This window comes from Piliocolobus tephrosceles, chromosome 11 (assembly GCF_002776525.5).
Source record: "Piliocolobus tephrosceles isolate RC106 chromosome 11, ASM277652v3, whole genome shotgun sequence".
NCBI lineage: Eukaryota > Metazoa > Chordata > Mammalia > Primates > Cercopithecidae > Piliocolobus > Piliocolobus tephrosceles.
In genome coordinates this window covers 73,428,228-73,452,683 of record NC_045444.1, presented here as the reverse complement: position 1 = coordinate 73,452,683, position 24,456 = coordinate 73,428,228, and the positions used below count along the sequence as shown (strand labels likewise).

At 33.7% G+C, this 24,456-nt stretch overlaps 1 protein-coding gene across 2 annotated transcripts in view; it reads left to right on the top strand.

Moving 5' to 3' along the window:
• Positions 1–24,456, top strand: part of CALCRL (calcitonin receptor like receptor) — a 104,679-nt gene that overhangs the window by 67,456 nt on the left and 12,767 nt on the right. For both annotated transcript variants that reach the window (XM_023212397.2, XM_023212398.2), the window contains 5 exons: positions 1,599–1,690; positions 16,474–16,600; positions 19,537–19,690; positions 21,038–21,098; positions 21,181–21,247. In XM_023212397.2, the coding sequence (XP_023068165.1) occupies positions 1,599–1,690; positions 16,474–16,600; positions 19,537–19,690; positions 21,038–21,098; positions 21,181–21,247 (501 nt within the window). The remainder of the gene's footprint in view (positions 1–1,598; positions 1,691–16,473; positions 16,601–19,536; positions 19,691–21,037; positions 21,099–21,180; positions 21,248–24,456) is intronic.

Below are 24,456 nucleotides of genomic sequence, written 5' to 3'. Positions count from 1 at the left end.
GATCACATCCTTAAACACTACACATGGGAGTCAAGGTTAATTACACTTTGGCACTATAATATAGTTTCGATAGAAAACGCTTGCATGTATTTGCATGTGTTTGTAATAGAGGCAGTTTATTTCAGTGATTACAACTGTGAGTCCTAAAACCTGATCTCTTCTTTCTGCTTCTTACCAGCTGTTTGACCTTAAAAAAGCCATTTTACATCTCTCTACTTCAGTCCCCTCATATATGAAATGAGGGTAAGAATAGATTCCGTTCTCATTATTTTCATAGGGATTGATTTAACATAAGGGAAATACTTAAAAGACCAGCATATAGTAAGCTCTTGATAACTACCAGCTATCGTTATGTTTATAAATAGTATATTCCCAGCTTATTCAGATAAGAATTGGAAGAAAATTATACAAATACATAATAAAAGTGGTAGGTTACAAATAAATGGAATACAGACAAATAAAAATAAAAAAGTAAAAACCATGAGAAAGAACACATTTGTACAGATCATAGAATCTTCTAAGTGAACAAATTGAGATTTGCCTCTGAGCTTCAAATTTGCCAGGGAAAAAGAAACTCAGTTGGAAAAGAAACCTTTATCTGGCATTTAAGTCTGAACAAAACAAATCATTATGTAGCATTTGTTTGAAGGTGTACAAAATATAAAATACTAATTTCATATAGTATATAATCTAGATCAATAAAAGTATTGCCTTATAGATTTAATATTTGACTTCTAATTTTTTTTTTTTTTTTTTTGAGACGGAGTCTTGCTCTGTCGCCCGGGCTAGAGTGCAGTGGCCGGATCTCAGCTCACTGCAAGCTCCGCCTCCCGAGTTTACGCCATTCTCCTGCCTCAGCCTCCGGAGTAGCTGGGACTACAGGCGCCCACCACGACTCCCGGCTAGTTTTTTTGTATTTTTAGTAGAGACGGGGTTTCACCGTGTTAGCCAGGATGGTCTTGATCTCCTAACCTCGTGATCCGCCCGTCTCGGCCTCCCAAAGTGCTGGGATTACAGGCTTGAGCCACCGCGCCCGGCCAATTTTTTTTTTTTTTTTTTTTTTTGAGACGGAGAGACGGAGACTCCCTCTGTCGCCCAGGCTGGAGTGCCGTGGCCGGATCTCGGCTCACTGCAGGCTCCGCCTCCCGGGTTCCCGCCATTCTCCTGCCCCAGCCTGCCGAGTCGCTGGGACTACAGGCGCCGCCACCTCGCCCGGCTAGTGTTTTTGTATTTTTTTTAGTAGAGACAGGGTTTCACCGGGTTAGTCAGGATGGTCTCGATCTCCTGACCTCGTGATCCGCCCATCTCGGCCTCCCAAAGTGCTGGGATTACAGGCTGACTTCTAATTTTTTAAAAAAATATTTTAAAATAAAAAGGCATACAACTTATAAATTTTGATAATTTCACTGGATAGGTATTCTTCATTCCAGACGCATTCAAATATTTATTGGTTTGCAAGCTCATCATTGTAAGGCTATGAGATCACATATTTCTAAAAATATAGTTTATTAAATTAAATTTGAACTTCTGCATGTGTAGGATTATAGATACTTATGGTATTGATATGAACCAAATTTTTTTGTTTATACAAATTACAGACTGCACTAAATTTGTTTTACCTGACCATAATTGGACATGGATTATCTATTGCATCACTGCTTATCTCGCTTGGCATATTCTTTTATTTCAAGTAAGTAAATTTAAAATATTTTAAGAAAATTACAAGATGTGTCGGGTGAATGCTCCATCATGTGCATATTTATGTCATGTCTGACAAAATATAGAAATATAGATGATTTATAATGTTTGAAATAAGTTGAATGTTTAAAATAAGTTGAAATTAAATTGATCTCAGCTTTGTAAAATATGTGGAGGAGACTGATGAAATATCTTAACCTGAATTTTACAAAATTAGTAGGCATATAAAAGTGAAGACATATAATAAGGAGTCCAAACTAATATATAAACCTAACTATATTTGCTTTGGGAACAGTTAAATATTATAGGCCTTCTTAATTGTGTGTTTAGCTTTTGGCCAATTTTAATAACAGAATAAGTGTCCATTTTAGAAACTGGAATTTTGTGCAAATAATAACAATGGCATTTAACATATGTCATAAAAAATATAATCTGAATACACTTTGTTTAGGGTTTTTCCTGGTTTGGAGGGTCATCATTAAAAAGGTGTGACTGTACTTTCAATTTTACTTGTAATTCTCTCCTTTTTGAGGAGGAAGAGTCAGCTCCAATTTTTTGAACAAAGCAATCAACAATCAATTTTAAATTTCTGGAAAGTTAAATTCTAAGTCATGCATGCATTATTTTATGCTTTCACATGATTTTCATAATTTTGACCATCAGTAATAATTACAGAATTCAGTGTGACAAGAGTAAGTAGCTATGTTTCGTTGTATCTTCATCAGCATTGTCGTCATCTTCTGCTCCTTCTGCTCCTGTGGCTGCTACCACCGCCGCTGCTCCTTCTCTTTTTTCTTTCTTCTTCTCCTTCTCCTTCTTCTTGTTCTTCTTTTTCCTCCTCCTCCTCTTCTTATTATTCCTCCTCCTACTCTTCCTCCTTCCTCTAACTTCCTTCTTCTACTAATTTTAAACAAAGAAGATATATATATAAACATAATTTTAATATCCTATTAAGCAATTTCTTATATTTTTCTAGTTTTATTTCACATCATTTCTACAGTTTTAATTATAGCATTTAAAAATTTGAACTATTTTTATAACAGCATTATATAATAGCACTTTATATGTTACTAAGCAGTTTTTAAACAACCATTTGAGCAGCTAAATAATTTTTCATTTAGTAAGTGTACAAAAGTTGTTATATAAATTCTCTATTTTTGAGTATTAACATTGCTTTCATTTTTTTTCAATTAAAAAGCACTGCAATGGACATTTTCAACTATAACTTTTCCCATAGTTTGTACTATTTTCTCAGGCTACATTCCCAGAATCTTGGGATTTCATGGTCAAAGGGTATATATCTTTTTATGGCTCTTGAAACACATCATCTCAAAAATATCTAAAATGAACATGTTCAAAACAAATTCATAGTATCTACCTCCTTCTAACCCAAGTTGGTTTTCTTCCAGAGTGACCCATCTTTACAAATGACACTACCAGAAATCCAATTACATTGGCCAGAAATTTAAGAGTGATCCATGATACATTTCTCTCATTTTTCTTCTCTGTCACTCTTTCCTTATACCTGGTGAACTTAACCTTTTGAAACCCTTCTAATCTATTCCATTTGCTGATCACTACTGCCATCACCAGCAGTCTTGTTCTATCTAGCTTCAGTAAATTCACTTTCTCTCTTTATTTAATTCTAAACAAGGCAGCCAGAATAATAGTTTCAAATATTTAGATCAAATATTGATCTGATTTTGCCATTCTTTGCTTTAAAATTTTTAGATTTTCCATTGTAATTCATATAAAACCAAAATCATTAACTTGCCCTGCCTGTTATCTTTGCCTCCTCCTTAGTCTAATTAAATGTATTTATCTTTCAGATCTAAATTTTAGCATCACTTCCTCAATGAAATCTTCCTGAATTACTCATTGTAATATTTCCAGAATTGCAATTAATGATAGTAGACATAGGGTAAAATTTTAATTAACATTTGGAAGACCACTATCTCTGCAAATTAAAAGCTAATACAGCTGAGAGTCTTCAGATTAAATGGTCTCTTTTTATGTTGCATGTTATAAGTCGAAATATCCAAGCACATTAAATTTTTGAAGAAGATAAAGGTAGGAAGTACAACAATTACATTTGCCTGTCAAAACCAGTGGCTGCAGGGAGGACAATGGTTTCTAGAATTCTAAGTCATACGGTTCCAAACAAGTTAGAATTTAGTAAAGATAAGTAAAGTCCTGCACCAATTTCCTAAAGTCAAATGCAAAATTAATTATGTTCCTTCATGTGAAAGAGTCTAAGATTTAATGGAAAATGCTTGCTGTGAACTAATTAGATAAGAGTAGAGCTGCCAAGTGAAAACAATACTGCAAGCCAAATGATACCAACAAATGTACAGTATTCAATTTTAAATCTCTAATCAGACCACTTATTCACCTGGTTCACTATATGAGAGCAAAGCAAGATATCATAAAAATTAACTTAAATGTACAGTATTCAATTTTAAATCTCTAATCAGACCACTTATTCACCTGGTTCACTATATGAGAGCAAAGCAAGCTATCATAAAAATTAACTTATCAAGTGAAGAAATTGAAGAAAATATCAACTGATCAGGGCATCAAGGTACCATACCAGGAGCGTTAAGCCAGAAAAAGACAAAATATATAAGGCACAATGTATGATTTCAAGAATCCAAATTACTATAATTAAGAATACAGTTGGTATAACAACAAACAGAAAAAAAAATAGCTCAATTAAAAAATAAAAAAATGAATATAACTAAACAAAATGTAATGAACCTTGCCATCTGCTTTCCTGTCACTCAGGGTTTTCAGACAGAAATTAGCTGTTAACCTATCAGGAAAGTTGAAGTAGATAGCTTTTCTATCCTGGGTTCATAGCTGGACCTGAGGATCTTTAATGCTTTTTCCAAACCCAAGAATCTACGAACGAAACGGTAATTTAGTAAAGAGGATTAGAATGAAAGAGTTATCTTTTTAATCAAAATATACACTCTCCATATCAGGGAAGTTGGTATCTGTCAAAGTATATTGCAAGCTTAAAGCAATCTACACACGTAAACTGTATTTCTTATTGATAAAGAATTGGAATAAAGTCATGTTCAATATTTTTATATCTGTCTTATGTATGTTTTATTCAAGAACAAATACTATTCAACTGACACAACTAATTTTAAATTTTAATTGAAGGGTTAAAATTTAAAATCAGAGAATGTTTATTTCATCTATGGAGAAGTGCTTTTTTAAAACTGGTATTGTGTATATATTTACTAAATTATTAACTTTAAGGATGCAACCTGTAGGCATCCTTTGGTTCTCCCAAATACTGTTCTCATATTTTACATATAAATAGGCCAATTTTTTAGAAAAATAATATTTTTTTAAATAAAGATTACTGTGTGCAATAAATACATGCATTTGTTATTTGCTAAAATGCCCATGCTTTTAAACAAGATGTATAACATGCTACATAGGCAAAACTTTGTTAAAGGAAATGAGTGTCTTGCCGATATAAGAAATTTGACCTCTACATAAAAGAAAAAATACGTTTTTCAAATAATTACCTTGCTTCTACTTGAAGTTTTTACTGAAAGTACAATTAACTGTTTATTCCATATAGTGAACTGAAAGGAAAAAAAAAGAATTTTTCAATGGTGAGTTAGTATGAGAGAGATGCACTTGAATTCAGGCATAACTTAATTTTAATGGATAGTATAACATAATGATTAAGACATGGGATGTATTCCAAACTTGTCATGTCTACTTGCTAATAGTATGGACTTAGCCTGATTTTGCTTTAAATAAGCCCCAGGGATGTGTGTGTGTGTGTGTGTGTGTGTGTGTGTGTGTGTGTGTTTATAATGGGTCATGATGTTATTTAAAATACTGGGCAAAGTAGACTCATATAGGACCTGGCATTTAGGAGCCCCTCAATAAGTAGTAAGAGTTACTAATTTTTTCATTAGACTATGTCAATCATACAGGCACTCAGAATACATTTATGTAGTCATCTGAAATACTCACATGTAACAGTAATACAAAGTAAAATAAACAAAACAAAATAAAAAAATGAGTATTATTCTGGAGATACAAAGACCTGGGGAACACTGAGAAAGGGAAGAACCATTCTAACTCATAGAATCTGAAGATTCCTGAGGTGATACTCTAATTGAAGCAAATGCTTCAATGATGGGTAAAACTTCAACAGATAGAAATTATAAGCCATAAGCAGTGAAGAGATTGTCTAGTCTTACACCTAATTTTACTTATTTTCTAATTAATTAAGTAACATTTTGAAGATTTCTCCTGATCAGTGTTCTAGTTCACTTAATTATTTTAATTGACTCTACAAATCTTTAAAAATGAATTTGAAAAGAAAGAAGCAAAACTGCAAATTTTCCTTTATTATTATAATTCTCAGGCCTTAGGTAAAACATGAGAAATCGTCTTCAAGTAAAACTCATGTATAGCATTTTAAATATTTTCTGTATGTCTAGATGTCATTACAGGAGGCTGTGTTCTTTCTTTCTTTCCTGTTTTAGAGATAGGCTCTCACTGTGTCACTAGGCTGGAGTGCAGTGGCACGATCATAGCTCACTACAGCTTCAAACGCCTGAGCTCAAGCAATCCTCCCCAACCCAGCCTCCCAAGTAGCAAGGACTACAGGCACACACCACCATACCCAGATAATTTTTTAACTATTTTTTTCTTTAGAGATGGGATTTAATTATATTACCCAGGCTGATCTCAAACTCCTGACCTCAAGTGATCCTCCTGTCTCAGCCTCCCAAACTGTCGGGATTACAAGCATGAGCCACCGTGCCCGGCCTGAGAGTGTTCTTTAGACAGGCAGAATTGGTCTCAAATTCCACTTTGTCACTTACTTGCTGTGTAGCATGGAACATGTTCTTTCATTTTTTTAATCCTCAGTTGTGTGTGTTAAAAATGCAGATCATATTAATATCTACATCATAGATTTGCTATAAGGACTGAGATAATGGCAGGGTTATCCGTGAGATGCAGTGTTAATCAGTGTCTGATTCAAAAAATGTTATCTATGATTGGCATTGTTCTCACTTCTTATTAGTCCATTACAAGGTTTGAATATAAATATTTAGCTCTGGTAGGTATGTTATACCTACCAGTAAGATCTTTAAAAACAAAATGAAATAGTTCAGGTTCTAGTTTTAAATGGACCATGTTTATAAAGAAAATATTCATGTAAACAAATAAGTAAACATTGAACATTTTTATAACCAAATTAATAATATAATTACGATAGAAAAAACTATGGTTAAGTAAATCAGTCAAAAGTAGTAAGATTTTTTTATGACCAGAAGATAACATGTAGCTTACTCCATTTTTGAATCAATATTAAGGAATTTTTAGTCTTTGAATTTATATATGTCTAACATTTATTCCACAGAATTATCTACCGGACATGTCACTAGAATTAATGAAAATAATTTTATAAAGTTAGCTTTATGAGAGCAGGAGTCACCTCTGCTTTGTTTCTTTATACATCTCAGGGCTTAGCATAGGATCTTGCACATAGCAGGCGCTCAATAAATTTTTAAGGAATGAAGACATGAACTGACTTTGAAGCTAACATACAGGATAGACTTGCCCATGTCTTATCTGTAACCTTCAACATGTCCCTTAAGATTGTCTGGCCTTATTTGTCTCCATCAACAAAGAAAGGCATTAGACTAAGACTCTAAAATTCAAATCAGTAGAAGCATCTGTGTAAAACAAGATGAAAGACTCTGCAGCTAGATCCAAGGAAGAATAGGGCCATCTCAGAAAATATTGAATTTGAATGGTTCATGAATCATGTTCTTGTGAAGTCAGGGGCAATAGAAATTATTAGCTTTCATCCAACTAACCTGAAAGCAATTCCTAGAGGAGCTGATGTTTCACGGAAAATTATTCATTGTGTATAAAAATATCTATTAGCAGATCCTTTCTGTTTCTTAACCCAGTTCCTCATACTGTAGTTATTCTTGCTTACTCGGTATGGGAAACTTTTTTCCTCTTCTTTGGTAATTGAAGGTCACTGACCCAGCCTAATAAAAACCAAGAACCATACAAAAAGTTGATTTAGGATACTGTTTGTTATTTTTTATTTAGAGAGAGAAAAGTCTGCCACTCATCCATTCTTTAAATTAGAAACAGAGAACACAAAACAGTATTCACCAGATATACTTCAGTTTTATATTAGAGCCAATTAAAGGAACAAGTCAGAGCAGGAGATAAAAAGAAAGGGAACAGAGAGGGAGGGGAAAAGCGAAAGAGACATAACGTTAGGGCTTGCCAAGCCCTGAGAGGCAATGACTTACTCGTAATGATTCTTGGAAAAACAAAGTGGAACCCTTTAGATAAAATAAATAAATAAATAAATAGACTTTACTGGAATTAGTTACAAATTATATTTTAATTACTGTTTAAAATCAGAGAGCAGAGCAAATCTTACTCTTACAACCTAGACAAAAGCCTTCATCTTTTTCCACAGAAAAGAGAGCATATGACATCTATCCAACTTTTATAGAAAAAAAGAGAAAATGCTGTTGTTTTTTATTTTATTTTATTTATTTATTTTTAAAGAACATCTTTGCTAACATTCAGACACTGACCCCAAACAATTTAAAAGCCAAGTTGCATATTTGGAACTATGTAAACAATGATATCTTCTGTAGGTACTTGCCATAGGTCCCAAATAAAATTCAGAAAAATAACCTCTATCCAATTGGTAGACCAAAGCATTCAAATTTAACTTATTAAAATAACCTGTTATTGCTTGTATTTCTGCTTCTCAGTACAAATGACCAAAATTCTCATTTTTTTCTTAGATCACATCGTAATATATTTAAATAGTATTGTGAACTGTTATCTCATTTCCAGTTTCTTCATATTTTTTTCAATTAGAGCAAGTATAGTTTTTCTTTAAGCTATAATTTTTCTCTGAAAATTGTGCATGATTAATCTTTTTTTTTTTTTTGAAATGGAGTCTTGCTCTGTCGCCCAGGCTGGAGTGCAGTGGCATGATCTTGGCTCACTGCAAGCTCCACTTCCCCGGTTCAAGCGATTCTCCTGCCTCAGCCTCCCACATCATTAATCTTTAAACCATATTTAAACACAGCTATTAATGAATTCCTATGTGGAAACCTATAGAGTTTGCTCTACTGATTACCCTGATGTTGTACCTGTTTTGACATATTGGAACTTTGACTTTTCATTTATTTAAAACCTGGCAATACTGCACTGTCAGAGGTTTGACAAAGACTGAGTTCAAAAGCAGTCATCTAGTGTTCTCTGAACAGCACACCGTTCACTGCCTACCCAGCATAACGCTTGCTCTCTTAACTCACGGTACGTTCATTTATTCATTGTAAATTTGTAATACACTGTGGTCCTGAGATATAGCCTATTCTGTGGTCTGTATCCCAGGTTTCCTTCAGCTTAACATTAGATATTATTTATTTAACTTTTTTTTTTTTGAAACGGAGCCTCACTCTGTCGCCCAGGCTGGAGTGCAGTAGCTCAATCTCCGCTCACTGCAAGCTCCGCCTCCCGGGTTCACACCATTCTCCTGCCTCAGCCTCCGGAGTAGCTGGGACTACAGGCGCCCGCCACCACGCCCAGCTAGTTTTTTTGTATTTTTAGTAGAGACGGGGTTTCACCGTGTTAGCCAGGATGGTCTCGATCTCCTGACCTCGTGATCCGCCTGCCTCGGTCTCCCAAAATGCTGGGATTACAAGCGTGAGAACTATAGGTTTTCTTAAATGTTTTATTCGGTCATACTCACTGAGTCTATCTCCAAATTAATGAATTTTAATCAATTAGTGAACATAAAAATCCATCCCTCTCAAACTGAATGTTGTGAGAGGTGAAAACATTCTTATTCCATAATGTGAGATGGTGCCAAAATGTTTCAAATATGTCCATTTTAGCTGCATCTCATTTCCAGTTGTTCCAAAAGTGAATTGAAAATAATTGCATTTCTACATATACGGTTTGAATGTGAACAGAATAGTGCAAGGAATAATGGACATGCTTTAACATTAACCTGTTCTGCTATAAGGTCATTGCTATTACTGGCTTATGGAGAAGAGTCCCAGGTATGGAAATATAAAGTAAATACAGTAACTGAATTAGATAACTTGGACTTAAGATATAAAAAATATAAAGCTACAAATCCACATTAAATATGCATATTTTTATTCCTAGGGATATATTTGATAAATATGCAACTTCAGAATAGTGAATTTCATCATACGTGCTATTTAATTAAGCATACCTAAATTTTCATGGCAATAGAATGACAATACATCTTGAAAATTATATCATTATTTGAATATATTAAAATTTTGTTATTTGAAATAGAAAATAGAAATAAATAACATTTTTTCCCAAAAGTCATAATGTATTTTACAATTGGGTTTTCCATTATTATAGACAGTTTATTTTTCTAGATCATACCCACAGACATACATGAGAAGAAAGTCAAAGCACACTCTCAAAACTGTAGTTTATTTTTAGTATTTAGGAAAAAGAAAAAAACAGAGTGACTGGATATTATGCTGCTAACATTTGCTGATGAAACATTAAGATGTCAAAAACCAAGAAGTTCTTGCATGAAAGAGATGGGGATAAATTTTAAAAAGAATAAAGTAAACAATTTTTCATTAATCATTAAAAAAGCTATATAACATAAAAGAGTATGAACTTCAGAATCAAAAAGCCATTCAGTAAGTTATGTTCTTTGAATTTAATTTACTCATTCTGTAGAATGGAAAAAAAGCCATCGTGGACTTTTACCTTGTACTCTTGTCACATGGCCTGTTCTTGCCCCTCAAAAACTTTAAGCTCAGGGCTTTGACAAACAGGGATGTCTTCCTATCTGGGATTACATTGTTTAATTTATGTGCCTATTTACCTTCCGCTATAATAGGAGTCACAGGAGGTCAGGTTTTGCTTTGTATTATTCACAATTGTTTCCCCAGTTCTAGTAACAGTACCCAAAATATTACTATCCAATAGTAAGTGACTAGCAGGAAAATAGTCAGAAGCCTTATTGCTTTCTTGAGAACTTCAAAATTCAAACTCAATAGATCACTTAATAAGAGTGTAACCTTGAGAAACTTACCTCTGTTTTATTAAAAGATAATAATACTTCAAGGAGTTGTTAAATATGATAAGGACTTTCAAGTGCTTATCTCTGTGCTGGGGATATTCTAAGGGTTTCAAAAATCGTGGCTGCTATTATTATAAATTTTGCCTCTGAAAAGGTTTTTGTTTGGTTGGTTGGTTTTGGAGCCCAAGAATCACAGGGATTCAGAAAGACTTTCTTCTCTTGGTTTCCTGCTCACTAGAACACCAGGAAAAGCAGCCTTACCAAAGCAGTTCACAAACGGTAGAAAATCAGTTGTCCATACAAAATGAACATGGCTGTTCCTTATGCAGCCTGATACTCCTATATTTCATTAAGTCAGCAGCCCTGAAATGCAAGGGCATGGGAGGAGGGAGCATAATGGAGGAAGAGTAATCATTTCTCCTCTAGGACCTTCATTTGAACACCTTGGTTGGAATACTCACACTCTTTCTAATCTGGCCTAATCTAATTTGGATCACCAGCAGCCTCCAAAAGAGAGCTACTGAAAGAGGTTATAGACTTCTCATATGGAAACGTGATTCCATCAACTTGAGAGTTCCATTGAACAGACAAAAGATAGTCACACTACTGATTCTTTTAATGTATTTGTTGTTTTCTGCCTATTGTTTGTGGCAGTGTTCAGATTGACGGTTTCCTTTTGGATACATTGTTAGTGTTTTTTTGGGGGAAAGATCTGAGAAATTGGAAATTAAATTAGATAAAGTAGAATAAGAAAGCAAATACTTTGTAGACTGTGCTATTCTTATATTGCTTGTACTTTCCCCTTTCATGATTCATTTTGCTCATAATTAGTATTGAGAAAAGTAGTCTGGAAGTTTTTAGCTCATGTCAAAAGCAAATGGAAAACAGAGGCAAGGTTATTGTCCATATACTGGCAGAACTTTGAAGATGGAGTGCTATAATATTTGGGATCTGCATGATAGTGAACCTAGCAATTTGGCAACAACTATAGAAAGAATGAAATTTCTTGGGAAGATAATTTAGGTTGCTTTATGTATTGCCCTTTATCATATGGAAATTCTGTCTAATGCTAATTCCTGTTTGGTAAGAAAAAAATGACTATTTTTCTGGTTGATTGAGTTACTTAAAATATACATATTTTAATATAAAGGAAGTTTTACGTTACTGAGGTAAACCTGCATGCTATTTTATTATTTGTACCTAAAACCCATTAGAGCATTTGATTAAAATCAGCAATATGATAATTACGTTAAAAAACAACAGCTAACTTAACATGGAGTGTTTATCATGGGTTAGATGTTACGCTAAGAGTTTAAGTGATTTACCTCCTCTAACTTTCAAGTCAATCCTATGAAGTACAATTTTTATCCCTAAATTACAGATCAGAAAATTAAAGATTCAAGATCTTAAATAATTTACCCAAAGTCATACCGTCAATAGATGGCAGAGTTCAGATTCACTGTCTGAACTACACATGGTGACTTGATGCAACTTGCTTCTAAAATTGTTCCAAAAGTGAATTGAAAGACACAGTTTCATTACATATAAAGTATAATGATTTTGTTGACACAATAATATCAACTGCCTCTGTAACTCTGCTTGCCAAAATTGCATATTGAAATAGCATTTTAAAATAAGTATATGTAAAAAATATGAAATAGAAACAATCCGGACCCACAAACCACATTTTCTGTTCTGTGATTATGCTGGGATAGAAAGGGAGATTATAAAATTCAAAGAAAGCGAAGGATTTTTGTAAACGTTCTCTAAGCCTCTAAGATAATTGCTTTTACTATTTTGAATAAAATAAAAATATTTAAGAATTTAAGGTAAGTAAAATTTGTTATAGGTTAGTATATTTGAAAAAATATACAAATATTTTAGGGCTTCATTTGAACAAATCATGTGTTTACCAATGACATGTTTTTGGTTTTCACTTACAAGTTGATTCTATTAGTACCAATCTACTTACATGTGTTAAGGAATATGTTTAGAAACAAACAATATACATCGTCAGAAAAATCTGAGCCATTTTTATACTAGACATTGATAGAAACCATATGTTACTTAGCATCTGCATTTGTTCAAGTTGCACAGTGCCTGGAGGTAGAAATGGAAGAAACTGAAGCAAAAGGTTAGTATTTTAGACAGTAGGACATATTTACACAACACTAAATGAAATGATGTGGCAATGGTCCAGTTTACTATAATTTGGGCAGCTAAACTGGATATCAGAGTTTCCAAAGCAGAAGTCTTTGGTTTGAGTTATATAGGGTGGATTATCTAGTCTGACCACGTTATTTGGGTAATTGTGTAAAACACTCTGAATAAACTTTAATGTCTTTGTAATGAAATTATTTAATGCATCTTCTTAAGAACTTGTTTTGTCTTGATATTAAATATTCAATAAATTTCAAGGGAATTTCATTCTATTATTTCAAAACTTTACCCACAATGATATTGTTTGGGTCTTAAAAAGGGAAATATGGTATATCCTTTTATCCCATACTAAGAGAATAAGAAGTCATTTGTGTGTGTGTGTGTGTGTGTGTTTGACTCACAATAATGACATTTTTTTGGAAGAGAATATATACCGGCTACTCATTTTTAAGTACTTACCTTTCAAGACAAATTTAGGCAGGAGCAGGTTCAAAAAAAAAAAAAAAAAAAAAAAGGGAATTCTGACAGGAACAGAAATACAGAACATCATAGAGGATGTTTAACTTTATACTAATAGGATTAAACTTTAACTGTATACAAGAGGATTAAATTTTTTCATCAACTAACTACAGTTACCATTTTATTTTACTCCCTTCCAATCTTTCCACATGTGAATATTATTAATATAAACAGTTAAAATATAAATGTATTTATTATGTTCCTAGCTCCTATCTTTCAGCTCTTCTATCATGTCTTATTTATTTTATTTCACTTTTTAATTGACATATAATAATTGTACATATTTATGGGGTACATAGTGATGTTTAGAAATCTATAATATACAGGGATTAGATGAGGATAATTAGCATATCTATCATCCCAAATATTTATAATTTCTTTGTGTTGGGAAAATTCAATATCTTTCTTCTAGTTATCTTTAATTATTTTTCTAATTTTTACTATCATGCAATATGCCCACATAATCCTTCTAGCTATTTAAAACTACATGTTAACTATAGTCATCCTACAGTGATACAGAACACTAGAATTTATTCCTCTTATCTAGCTGTAATTTTGTATCCTTTAACAAATCTCTCCCTATCTCCACCTTCCCCCTACCCTTTCCAGCCTCTAGTTCTACTTTTTTCTTCTATGCAATCAACTTTTTTAAAGCTTCCACAAATGAGTGAGAGCATGCAGACTTTCTTTCTGTTCCTGGCTTATTTCATTTAATGTACTGTCCTCCAGTTCCATCCGTAACGCAGTGAATGAGAGAAGTCCATTTTTTTTTTTTTAATGGTAAAATAGTTCTGTTTTTGAAAGTCTCCTTTAATGTTTGCTTTCCTTTATTTCAACTTACTTCTTACGAATATATCTTTCTTGCTGTTTAAGCAAACCTTCTCAATCTTTTTGTTATAGTTTAAAAATATGAAATTTTGTTATTTGTAGACATGTCTTAGCCAATGGTCTTAGATATATGTTTGCTCAGCAGAAAAATGACAAAATCACCCAGTTAAGAAAAATGCTTTACTTTTTTTCCCTTGATCGTAGCTGAGTTACTTATATTGTATTACTAAAAACATGTATATTTGCATGGATAAGCAGTTCCTTTCTAAACAATACTTGGCACTCAATAGACATAGCTAAGCTCAAAGCAGCATTTTAAAATAAGACCATATGAACAAATGTTGTATGTCTATAACTTTCATCATGGAACACTGATGAATTACAGAAATAAACCACACATAATATAACTGATTTTAAAAGAATATTATTTACTAGACTTTTTCTGATATTCATTAACTCTCTTCATGCTCAATGAACAGAAAGTAATTATGTCACTGCTGGGGTATTTTATCAAAAATAGGATTGTCTTTCTCTCAGTGTTGAATTTTCCTAAGTAATAGCAGGAATCATGCCACTCTTCTGTTCAAAACTTTCAAAGATTCTTTTTTTCTATAGAATATAATCAATAATCTGTAGATAAGGCCTGATTACTGCCTGCGTCACTACTCCTATACACTACAAAGTCAGGCCAAAGTAAACCACTCTTTAATATGAAAATACTAGCTGGTTCCAGTTGTTTCTATTTTGATGGATTCCAGCTGAATTTCACATATTTGTTGGCATATGGATGTCTTACACACACTCAGCAGTCATTCCAAGGGCCATCTTGCCCATGAATCCTTTCATAGAAGTCTTGTAGAAGGCATTTATTGACAATTTATAAATATTGATTTGGATCAAATATTCCTCCAGACTCTTTAATTACTAGAGGTGTATATGGAATCACAGACCTGTAGCTGGAAGAAAGGCAATTTCAGAGGCAATATACTCTAAACTGCATTTTTAAACATAGAAAACCTTGGCATCCCATCCTAATTCTAATAACCTGGGCACACAATCTATTTAAGATAAAGACATGTAGTGATAAAATCAGGCAAAAGTCTCCTTAAAGTTTCCAAAATAGAAGCCTTTGGCTTGAATTATATATGATGGATTATATAGGTTGATTATATTGATGGCATTTAAAACACACACACACACACACACCATGAAATTGTATGCCTCTAGTGAAATAATTCCTCAGGTCTTCATATGAGTTAACACTTGACATTAAGTATTCAGGTACAAGTGGATCCCATGCTATTATTTTGAAACTTTAATCATAATGAGCCTTTGAGTAAATGCATTATAAAGGAGGTAGTGCTTGAACATAGGCAGGCAGTCATATGTGCATAATCTTCTTACAGAGGAGGTGGATTCAATCTAAGAGTGACATCACTTATCATTAGTGGCACTTTTTGTTGAAATCTGCTTCTATGTGAACTCCACACAGTGAACTCTCTTTTGTTTTATAAAAGAGGAACTCTAGTAAAAGGCGGTATTACTTTTACCTTACATATGGTTGCACCAATTAGAAAAATTCAGTAAAGCTGAGCAAATCTCATTGGTTGCTAAGTTTACATTTTTATCAATTCATCTATTCTGAATACTTTGTTATTTTTTCCAGAGTGGTCTGTGTAATGACCATCATCACAACAAAACACACAGTTATATTTAAACAGAACAATATATGTGGTATAATGAAAAAAGAGTTATCCACATGAGAATCTGACAGCAAATACAAAGTGTTCAAATTAATTAGTTGCATAAGTTTTGATCAATTATCTAACTTTACTGAATCCCAATGTTTGCAAAATGAGTTAAACTATTAATTATGTTCAGAAATTAATAGAGAAAGTCATGTAGAGGCCTTGTACAGGCAAATTTTCTAGCCCTATGTATATTTACCTCTACTGGAGCAACTCATTTGTCTCTAGGTTTTAAGCACTTACAGGTTTTCCCTAATTAAGATTTTATAATGAGTGGATCTTAGGGAGAAAAAGTAATTCTTTCAAAAGTGGAACAGCTGCTATGAATTGGGAATGTATCTTATTTGAATAATGATTTATAAATAAACATTTCATGATGTGAACACACTTGTTTTTCTTGCTTTTTAGGAGCCTAAGTTGCCAAAGGATTACCTTACATAAAAATCTGTTCTTCTCATTTGTTTGTAACTCTGTTGTAACAATCATTCACCTCACTGCAGTGGCTAACAACCAGGCCTTAGTAGCCACAAATCCTGTAAGTAAACCAAGATTGTGCCCTTGGTTCAAGGGCCTAATGGAAAAGGGGGAACATGGCTGATATATGGATAATGTGTATAATTAAGTACACATATATGTATATTTTCAAGTCTGACATATATGTACATTTTCAAGTCTTTATATCTTGGGGAATATTGAGAAATATTTACCTTTCTACATTAGAATAGAGCTACATCTACTCTACAGAGTATTCCCCCAGAGTATTCTCAGTATTCCCCAAGATATGAGTGAACATCGAAAAGTGTAATATATTTATTTGCTTCAGCTATTTATACATATACACATATCTTCACTTCATTTTATAGCTGTAGAGTCCTCCTGCTATGAGACATAATAGTTTATCACTACATAATAATTTATTCAATCCAAATGAAAAACTCAAAGCAATGAACTCTGCATAGTTCGAAAAAATAGTACATGCACATGGAAAACTTAAATAAATTATATTTTTTGTATCAGGTTGACTAAAAAGTCAATAAAACCAGGAAAAGAATGAACTGTACGTATCCTACTTGAGATTAAACTTCATAGCATAATGTTTTAAAAGGAACTACAGTGTTTGATCTCAATAAACATTTATAAATTGTTGCCTTACAGGCCATATTTTTAAAACGTAGTTTAAAATTTACTTATCTAGGCCGGGCGTGGTGGCTCAAGCCTGTAATCCCAGCACTTTGGGAGGCCGAGACGGGCGGATCACGAGGTCAGGAGATCGAGACCATCCTGGCTAACACGGTGAAACCCCGTCTCTACTAAAAAATACAAAAATCTAGCCGGGCGAGGTGGCGGGCGCCTGTAGTCCCAGCTACTCAGGAGGCTGAGGCAGGAGAATGGCGGGAACCCGGGAGGCGGAGCTTGCAGTGAGCTGAGATCCGGCCACTGCACTCCAGCCTGGGCGACAGAGCGAGACTCCGTCTCAAAAAAAAAAAAAAAAAAAAAGTACTTATCTAAATGTATACATTTTGTGTAAGCTATATGCATATGTAAAATGTTTAAATTAAAATATCTGCATACATAAACATCCATTCAAATTGTAAAAATTATCTGCTTTTATAATGTTTATGGAATATTTACTGTATTTTGTATATGTGTATGTGTCTATATAAAGTGTTTTTTAAAAGAAAAAAATTAGTGACTGAAATCAGGAAGGGAAAGAATTGTTAACAAGTGGGTCAATAAACAGTCTCGTGTGTGTTTTATGTGTGTTTTTAGAGTAACTTTCAAAATTCTAAAATTCCCTGCATTGTTTGCACATGTGCATCCGGATTGCTTAATCTTGTATATGCTCCACTCTAAAGTCATTGGATTAGAAAACACACTGGGGTATAATTAGCAACATAAAAATCTGGCAAATGTCCTGCCATTTTAGAGTGAATTTCTGTAAGACAAGGAGATTCAGAGTTTTGTCTTGAAGCTGCAGAGCATGAGATTCTAAATCTTGTATTTGTATACAAAGATGTGTTTAATAAACACATTATAAATTGTCATATATTTTTGTTTTGTATTACTAATGCCCTGCATAGAAATATTTTTCTGCAGTATGTTCTTAATTCTTTTTTATTGTAATGGTTTATCGATTAACTTTTTGAATGAAATCAAGAATTAGAAGCCCAATTAAATATAAATATTTAAAAACTCTTTAGATAAAAAGTTGAAGCTGAAATTTGTAATTTCTTTCCATATAGTAGACTATCTCATTTTCACCTTTGAGTGAACTTTAATATAATGCTGTGTTTTACATAAAGGTACATTATTTAAAATTTAATGTTATGTATTCTGCAGATACATTTAATGAATAAATAGGTTTTACAAACATCCTTTAGTTAGGAGGCATTGTATATAATGAAAACAAAATTGGAATGTTCAGGTTGTAGATTTGATTGATGTATAAATATTAGCAAATCATTTAACTTCTCTGGTACTAAGCTTTTTTATGTATAATATATATGCCTAATGATAATGTACACCTCATAGGACCACTGTAAGAATTAAATAAAACAATATTTGTAAAAGTATTTTAGGCTAACTCCTGGGCAAATGCCATTATTACTATTCCGTGATAACCCAATATTAACAATCCAGTGAATTTTCTTTTCAATTTTATTTTTGGTTAAAAAAACTATTTCAAAAATAATGATAATTGCCACTAAACATTTATTGATTTTCAGACTAGAAACTGGAGCCAATAGGAGTAACAGGTCATGTATTTTTGGGAAAGCTTTAATTGTATTCTCCTCTTTAAGGGAGTAAACTGTCACTCTTAATCTTTTGTGTTTTCTTTGCTGTAATTTGAATGTCTCTCTTCCTTGCCTCTTTTAAAGTAGAGAAGCAAAAATGGAGACCTCAGGAAAAACAGAAGGGAAACAATAATCTGGTCCTCTTTTTACTTACACAAAGCCCTCAAACCCCGTATTTGGATAGGATAACCTATGGATATATTAGATTATTATTTAATAAGCATTTTCATGAGGAGCATGTAATATGCAAAACTTTTCAAGTATCTGGGCACTTTTAATGAATTGGTTGTAAAATTACTATTATTTTCAGCAGAATGCAACAGTCAAGGGATTCATGATGATGTAAATAAGTGTAAAGTTATTTATGTGTGACACTTTTATACTTATAATTACATAATAACAAAAATACATTTAGAAAATACACATTCACTAAATAAAGTAGATTTAGAATTTAGACTTTTTTCTGGAAGATATAACATTATAAATCTTTGGAGTCTGTGGCTAAAAACTTTAAAGGCATCATTAGATGAATACGAAGACTGGCATTCCACAAATCCTAATCATTAATGTATAGGATTTTGTGTAGAGGGGAGAAAGTTCCATGTTTCCTGAGCTAAAACTATTGCTTTACATGTCAATTCATAAACAAGTAAATATTGTTTTTTTCTTCTCACAGGTTAGTTGCAAAGTGTCCCAGTTCATTCATCTTTACCTGATGGGCTGTAATTACTTTTGGATGCTCTGTGAAGGCATTTACCTACACACACTTATTGTGGTGGCTGTGTTTGCAGAGAAGCAACACTTAATGTGGTATTATTTTCTTGGCTGGGGTAAGTGTCATTATACATACTTGTTGATTCAATGGATTAAAAAAGCCTTTGGAGGATGTCAGGTTCCTCTGTAATACGAATATACCAATGGGTAATCATTTTTAAAGAATATCAGGTGATTAACTTTTGCCTATTATTGCAAATTGCAACATTTTAAGCAAAGAATCACTGACTCATCCATTGTTTTCAGTAGTCACAAATCAATATATAATAGTGTCTTTTTTTCTATTGAATATGCCAATGAATAGGGTATCTTGACTATGTAGTGACTAAAACAATAGAAGTAGAATGATAAATTAAAGATTTAGTCTTTTTACTATTCTGAATATTCATTTTTGCCACGTGTAAAATGAGAGCATTGGATTTAAACATCTTTTAAGTACCATTCTAAAAACATGTGTTCAAAATATTGTCATTTTATGATAAGAGTAGAGGGATTAGTGATTGAATAAAGACATGCAACAGATTTATTTTTTTCCACACAATCTCCTGATGTGGTATTATTCACAAAGAAAACAGTGATATACTTCTGACATATTAAAAATAACTGGAATAATACAAAATATAAAGTGCAGAAATGAATTTAACAGGACTAGTTTCCAGAAACAAAACTGAAGTTGTACTTATCTATTATCATATATCTACTCTATCTATCTATCTAATCTATCTCTATCTCTATCTCTCTCTTTCTCTCTCTCTCTCTCATCTATCTAAGCTATCATCTGTATCTAGAAAGAAAAACATATACAGAGATGTAATATACACACACACACACACACAATTTTAGTGTATTCTGATTAACTTTATAAAGCATTGCTTAATTTCATATTTGGAAGAGCTGATTTAGAATGTTCAAAGCCTGACAAATTTGTGGTACATAAATTAATCTCTTTTTTTCTCCTCTTCTTCAAATAATGGCTTACTAATAGTAATCTCTGTCATAGTGGAAGTTCTTGCGATTCTCAACCTTTTTCCACATCTGATAATGTACCGAATATTGGCCAATTCCATCTCACAGAAAGTACATGAAGGCTGAATTTCTTCTAATCCTTGTGGCTTAGGAAACACATCTTAAGAGTTAAGTTCTGAAGTCCACTGATTCAAAATGACCTATGAATTATAGTAGAAGAAAACATACACACATATACACACAAACACAAAAATGTAAATATCTAATACTTTATAATGTGTATTGTTGACTATACAAATAATGTTTATTCAACAAATATACAGTGGCTAGTTTTTTTGCTTCTAGAGTATCTTCGAATTTTTGTATTTAATTACATATTTTTGAAATACCATGTGTAGAAAAAAATCCTATTTATTTTCTTTTTTTTGGTATTACAGGATTTCCACTGATTCCTGCTTGTATACATGCCATTGCTAGAAGCTTATATTACAATGACAAGTAAGAAAATCTCTTTTTATTATTTCTACTGGAACAATGTAAAATAAAAAATTTCAACATAATGTTTTTATGTTTTCTCTAGTTGCTGGATCAGTTCTGATACCCATCTCCTCTATATTATCCATGGCCCAATTTGTGCTGCTTTACTGGTATGTAACAAATTCTCCTTTCCTTATCATTGCTCACATTTCAACTTTATTTCTGAACCATCTGGCCTATGATATCCTTCAGGGTCCCAGTGGACACAGACGGATATGCATGTTCACAGTGCTTAAATGAGTAGGGTTTAGTGAAGGTATCATATTTGATGTATAGGCAGGAAAGGCAAAGGAACTAATTAGTAAGGGATGGTGAGCCATTGGGGATCAACAGTGGAATGCTGTTATCACAGGTAGACCTGAAGAGAGAAGTGTTAGTGTAGTGAAATGAGCACTGGGAAGAGTCACCCAGTAAGAGATCTGATTTTGATTGGAGAAAAACAACCACTGCCAAAACCACAGCCTGGCAGAATAGAAGCAGCAGAAACAAAGACTCGAATTTATCTTTATTCCCATACTCTTATCTTTTTTTCCCCCATTAGCCAGATGCAGCAAATGTCTCAGGGCAAGGAAGTCTGGATGAAGCTGTTCACAGACATCAGCCTCCTGTGGCACAGAGAGGAATAGAGGATGAATTAGCAGGGGGGTGGGAGGTGACAAACAAGATAAAACAAAATACCTATGTAAATTTTACATTATAATTATTATCATTTAATGTCAGTGCACCAATTAGACATTTTAGTGTGATTGCAGAAAAACAGAAGTCACATTTGATGCTTTTATTACACTATTATTATTTTTTATTATTTTAATTGAAAAAAGGTCTTGCTCTGTTGCCCAGACTAGAGTGCAGTGGAATGATCATAGCTCACTACAGCCCCCAACTCCTGGGTTTAAGGGATCCTCCCACCTCAGGCTCCTGAGAAGCTAAGACTATAGGTATACACTACTATGCTTGGATAAATTTTTTTTTTTTTTTTTGAGATGGAGTCTCGCTCTGTCACCTGGGCTGGAGTGCAGTGGCCGGATCTCAGCTCACTACAAGCTCCACCTCCCGGGTTTACGCCATTCTCCTGCCTCAGCCTCCCGAGTAGCTGGGACTACAGGCGTCCGCCACCTCGCCCGGCTAGTTTTTTGTATTTTTTTAGTAGAGATGGGGTTTCACCGTGTTAGCCAGGATGGTCTCCATCTCCTGACCTCGTGATCCGCCTGTCTCAGCCTCCCAAAGTGCTGGGATTACAGGCTTGAGCCACCGCGCCCGGCCAGAATTTTTTAAACATTTTTATAGAGATGGGATCTCACTACGTTCCCCAGGCTGGTCTCAAACTCTTGGGCTCCAGGGATCCTTCTGTCTTGGCCTTCACAACTGCTGGGATTACAAGTGTATTACATTATTTGAATGAGAAAGTAAATTAATACAAACTAGCAATCTAGCATGCTTTGTCTCAGAGAGTATTAGAGATCATAATGCAATTACAGTCCTTCAGAGTGGTATTTTAGTTACAGCTGCTATTCATTTTTTTGTTGTTGTTATACTTTAAGTTCTGGGATACATGTGCAGAACATGCAGGTTTGTTACATAGATATGCATGTGCCATGGTGGTTTGCTGCACTCATCAACCTGTCATCTGGGTTTTAAGCCCCACATGCTTATTTCTCCTAATCCTATCCCTCCTCTTACTCCTGACCCCCCGACAGGCCCCAGTGTATGATATTCCCCTCCCTGTGTTCATGTTTTCTCATTGTTCAACTCCCACTTATGAGTGAGAACATGTAATGATTGGTTTTCTGTTCCTGTGTTAGTTTGCTGAGAATGATGGTTTCTAGCTTCATCCATGTCCTTGCATAGGACATGAATTCATTCTTTTTATGGCTGCATGGTATTCCATGGTGTATATATGCCACATTTTCTTTATCCAGTCTATCATTGATGAGCATTTGGTTTGGTTCCAAGTCTTTGCTATTGTGAATAGTGCTGCAAGAAAACATATGTGTACGTGTATCTTTATAGTAGAATGATTTATAATCCTTTGGGTATATACCCAGTAATGGGATTGCTGGGGCAAATGGTATTTCTGGTTCTAAATCCTTGAGGAATCACCAAACTGTCTTCCACAATGGTTAAACTAATTTACACTCCCACCAACATTGTAAAAGTGTTCCTATTTCTCCACATCCTCTCCAGCATCTGTTGCTTCCTGACATTTTAACGATCACCATTCTAACTGGCGTGAGATGGTATCTCATTGTGGTTTTGATTGGCATTTCTCTAATGACCAGTGATGATGAGCTTTTTTTCATGTGTTTGTTGGCTGCATAAATGTCTTCTTTTGAGAAGTTCCTGGTCATATCATTTGTCCACTTTTTGATGGTGTTGTTTATTTCTTGTAAATTTAATTTTTTTGTAGATTCTGGATATTAGCTCTTTGTCAGATGGATAGATTGCAAAAAATTTCTCCCATTCTGTAGGTGGCCTGTTCACTCTGGTGATAGTTCGTTTTACTGTGCAGAAGTTCTTTAGTTTAATTAGATCCCGTTTGTCAATTTTGGCTTTTGTTGCCATTGCTTTTGGTGTTTTAGTTGTGAAGTCTTTGCCCATGCCTATGTCCTGAATGGTATTGCCTCACTTTTCTTCTAGGGTTTTTATGGTTTTAGGTCTTACTTTTATGTCTTTCATGCATCTTGAGTTAATTTTTGAATAAGGTGTAAGGAAGGAGTCCAGTTTCAGTTTTCTGCATATGGCTAGCCAGTTTTCCCAACACCATTTATGTAATAGGGAATCCTTTCCCCATTGCTGGTTTTTGTCAGGTTTGTCAAAGATCAGATGGTTGTAGAAGTGTGGTGTTATTTCTGAGGCCTCTGTTCTGTTGCATTGGTTTATATACCTGTTTTGGTACCAGTACCATGCTGTTTTGGTTACTGTAGCCTTGTAGTATGGTTTGAAGTCAGGTAGCGCGATGTCTCCAGCTTTGTTCTTTTTGTTTAGGATTGCTTATTCTTGGCTATACAGGCTCTTTTTTTTTGGTTCCGTATGAAACATGAAGTAGTTTTTTTCTAATTCTGTGAAGCAAGTCAATAGTAGCTTGATGGGGATAGCATCGAATCTATAAATTATTTTGGGCAGTATGGTCATTTTCACGATATTGATTCTATGCATGAGCATGGAATGTTTTTTCATTTGTTTGTGTCCTCTCCTATTTCATTGAGCAGTGGTTTGTAGTTCTCCTTGAAGAGGTACTTCACTTCCCTTATAAGTTGTATTCCTAGATATTTTATTCTCTTTGTAGCATTTGTGAATGAGAGTTCACTCATGATTTAGC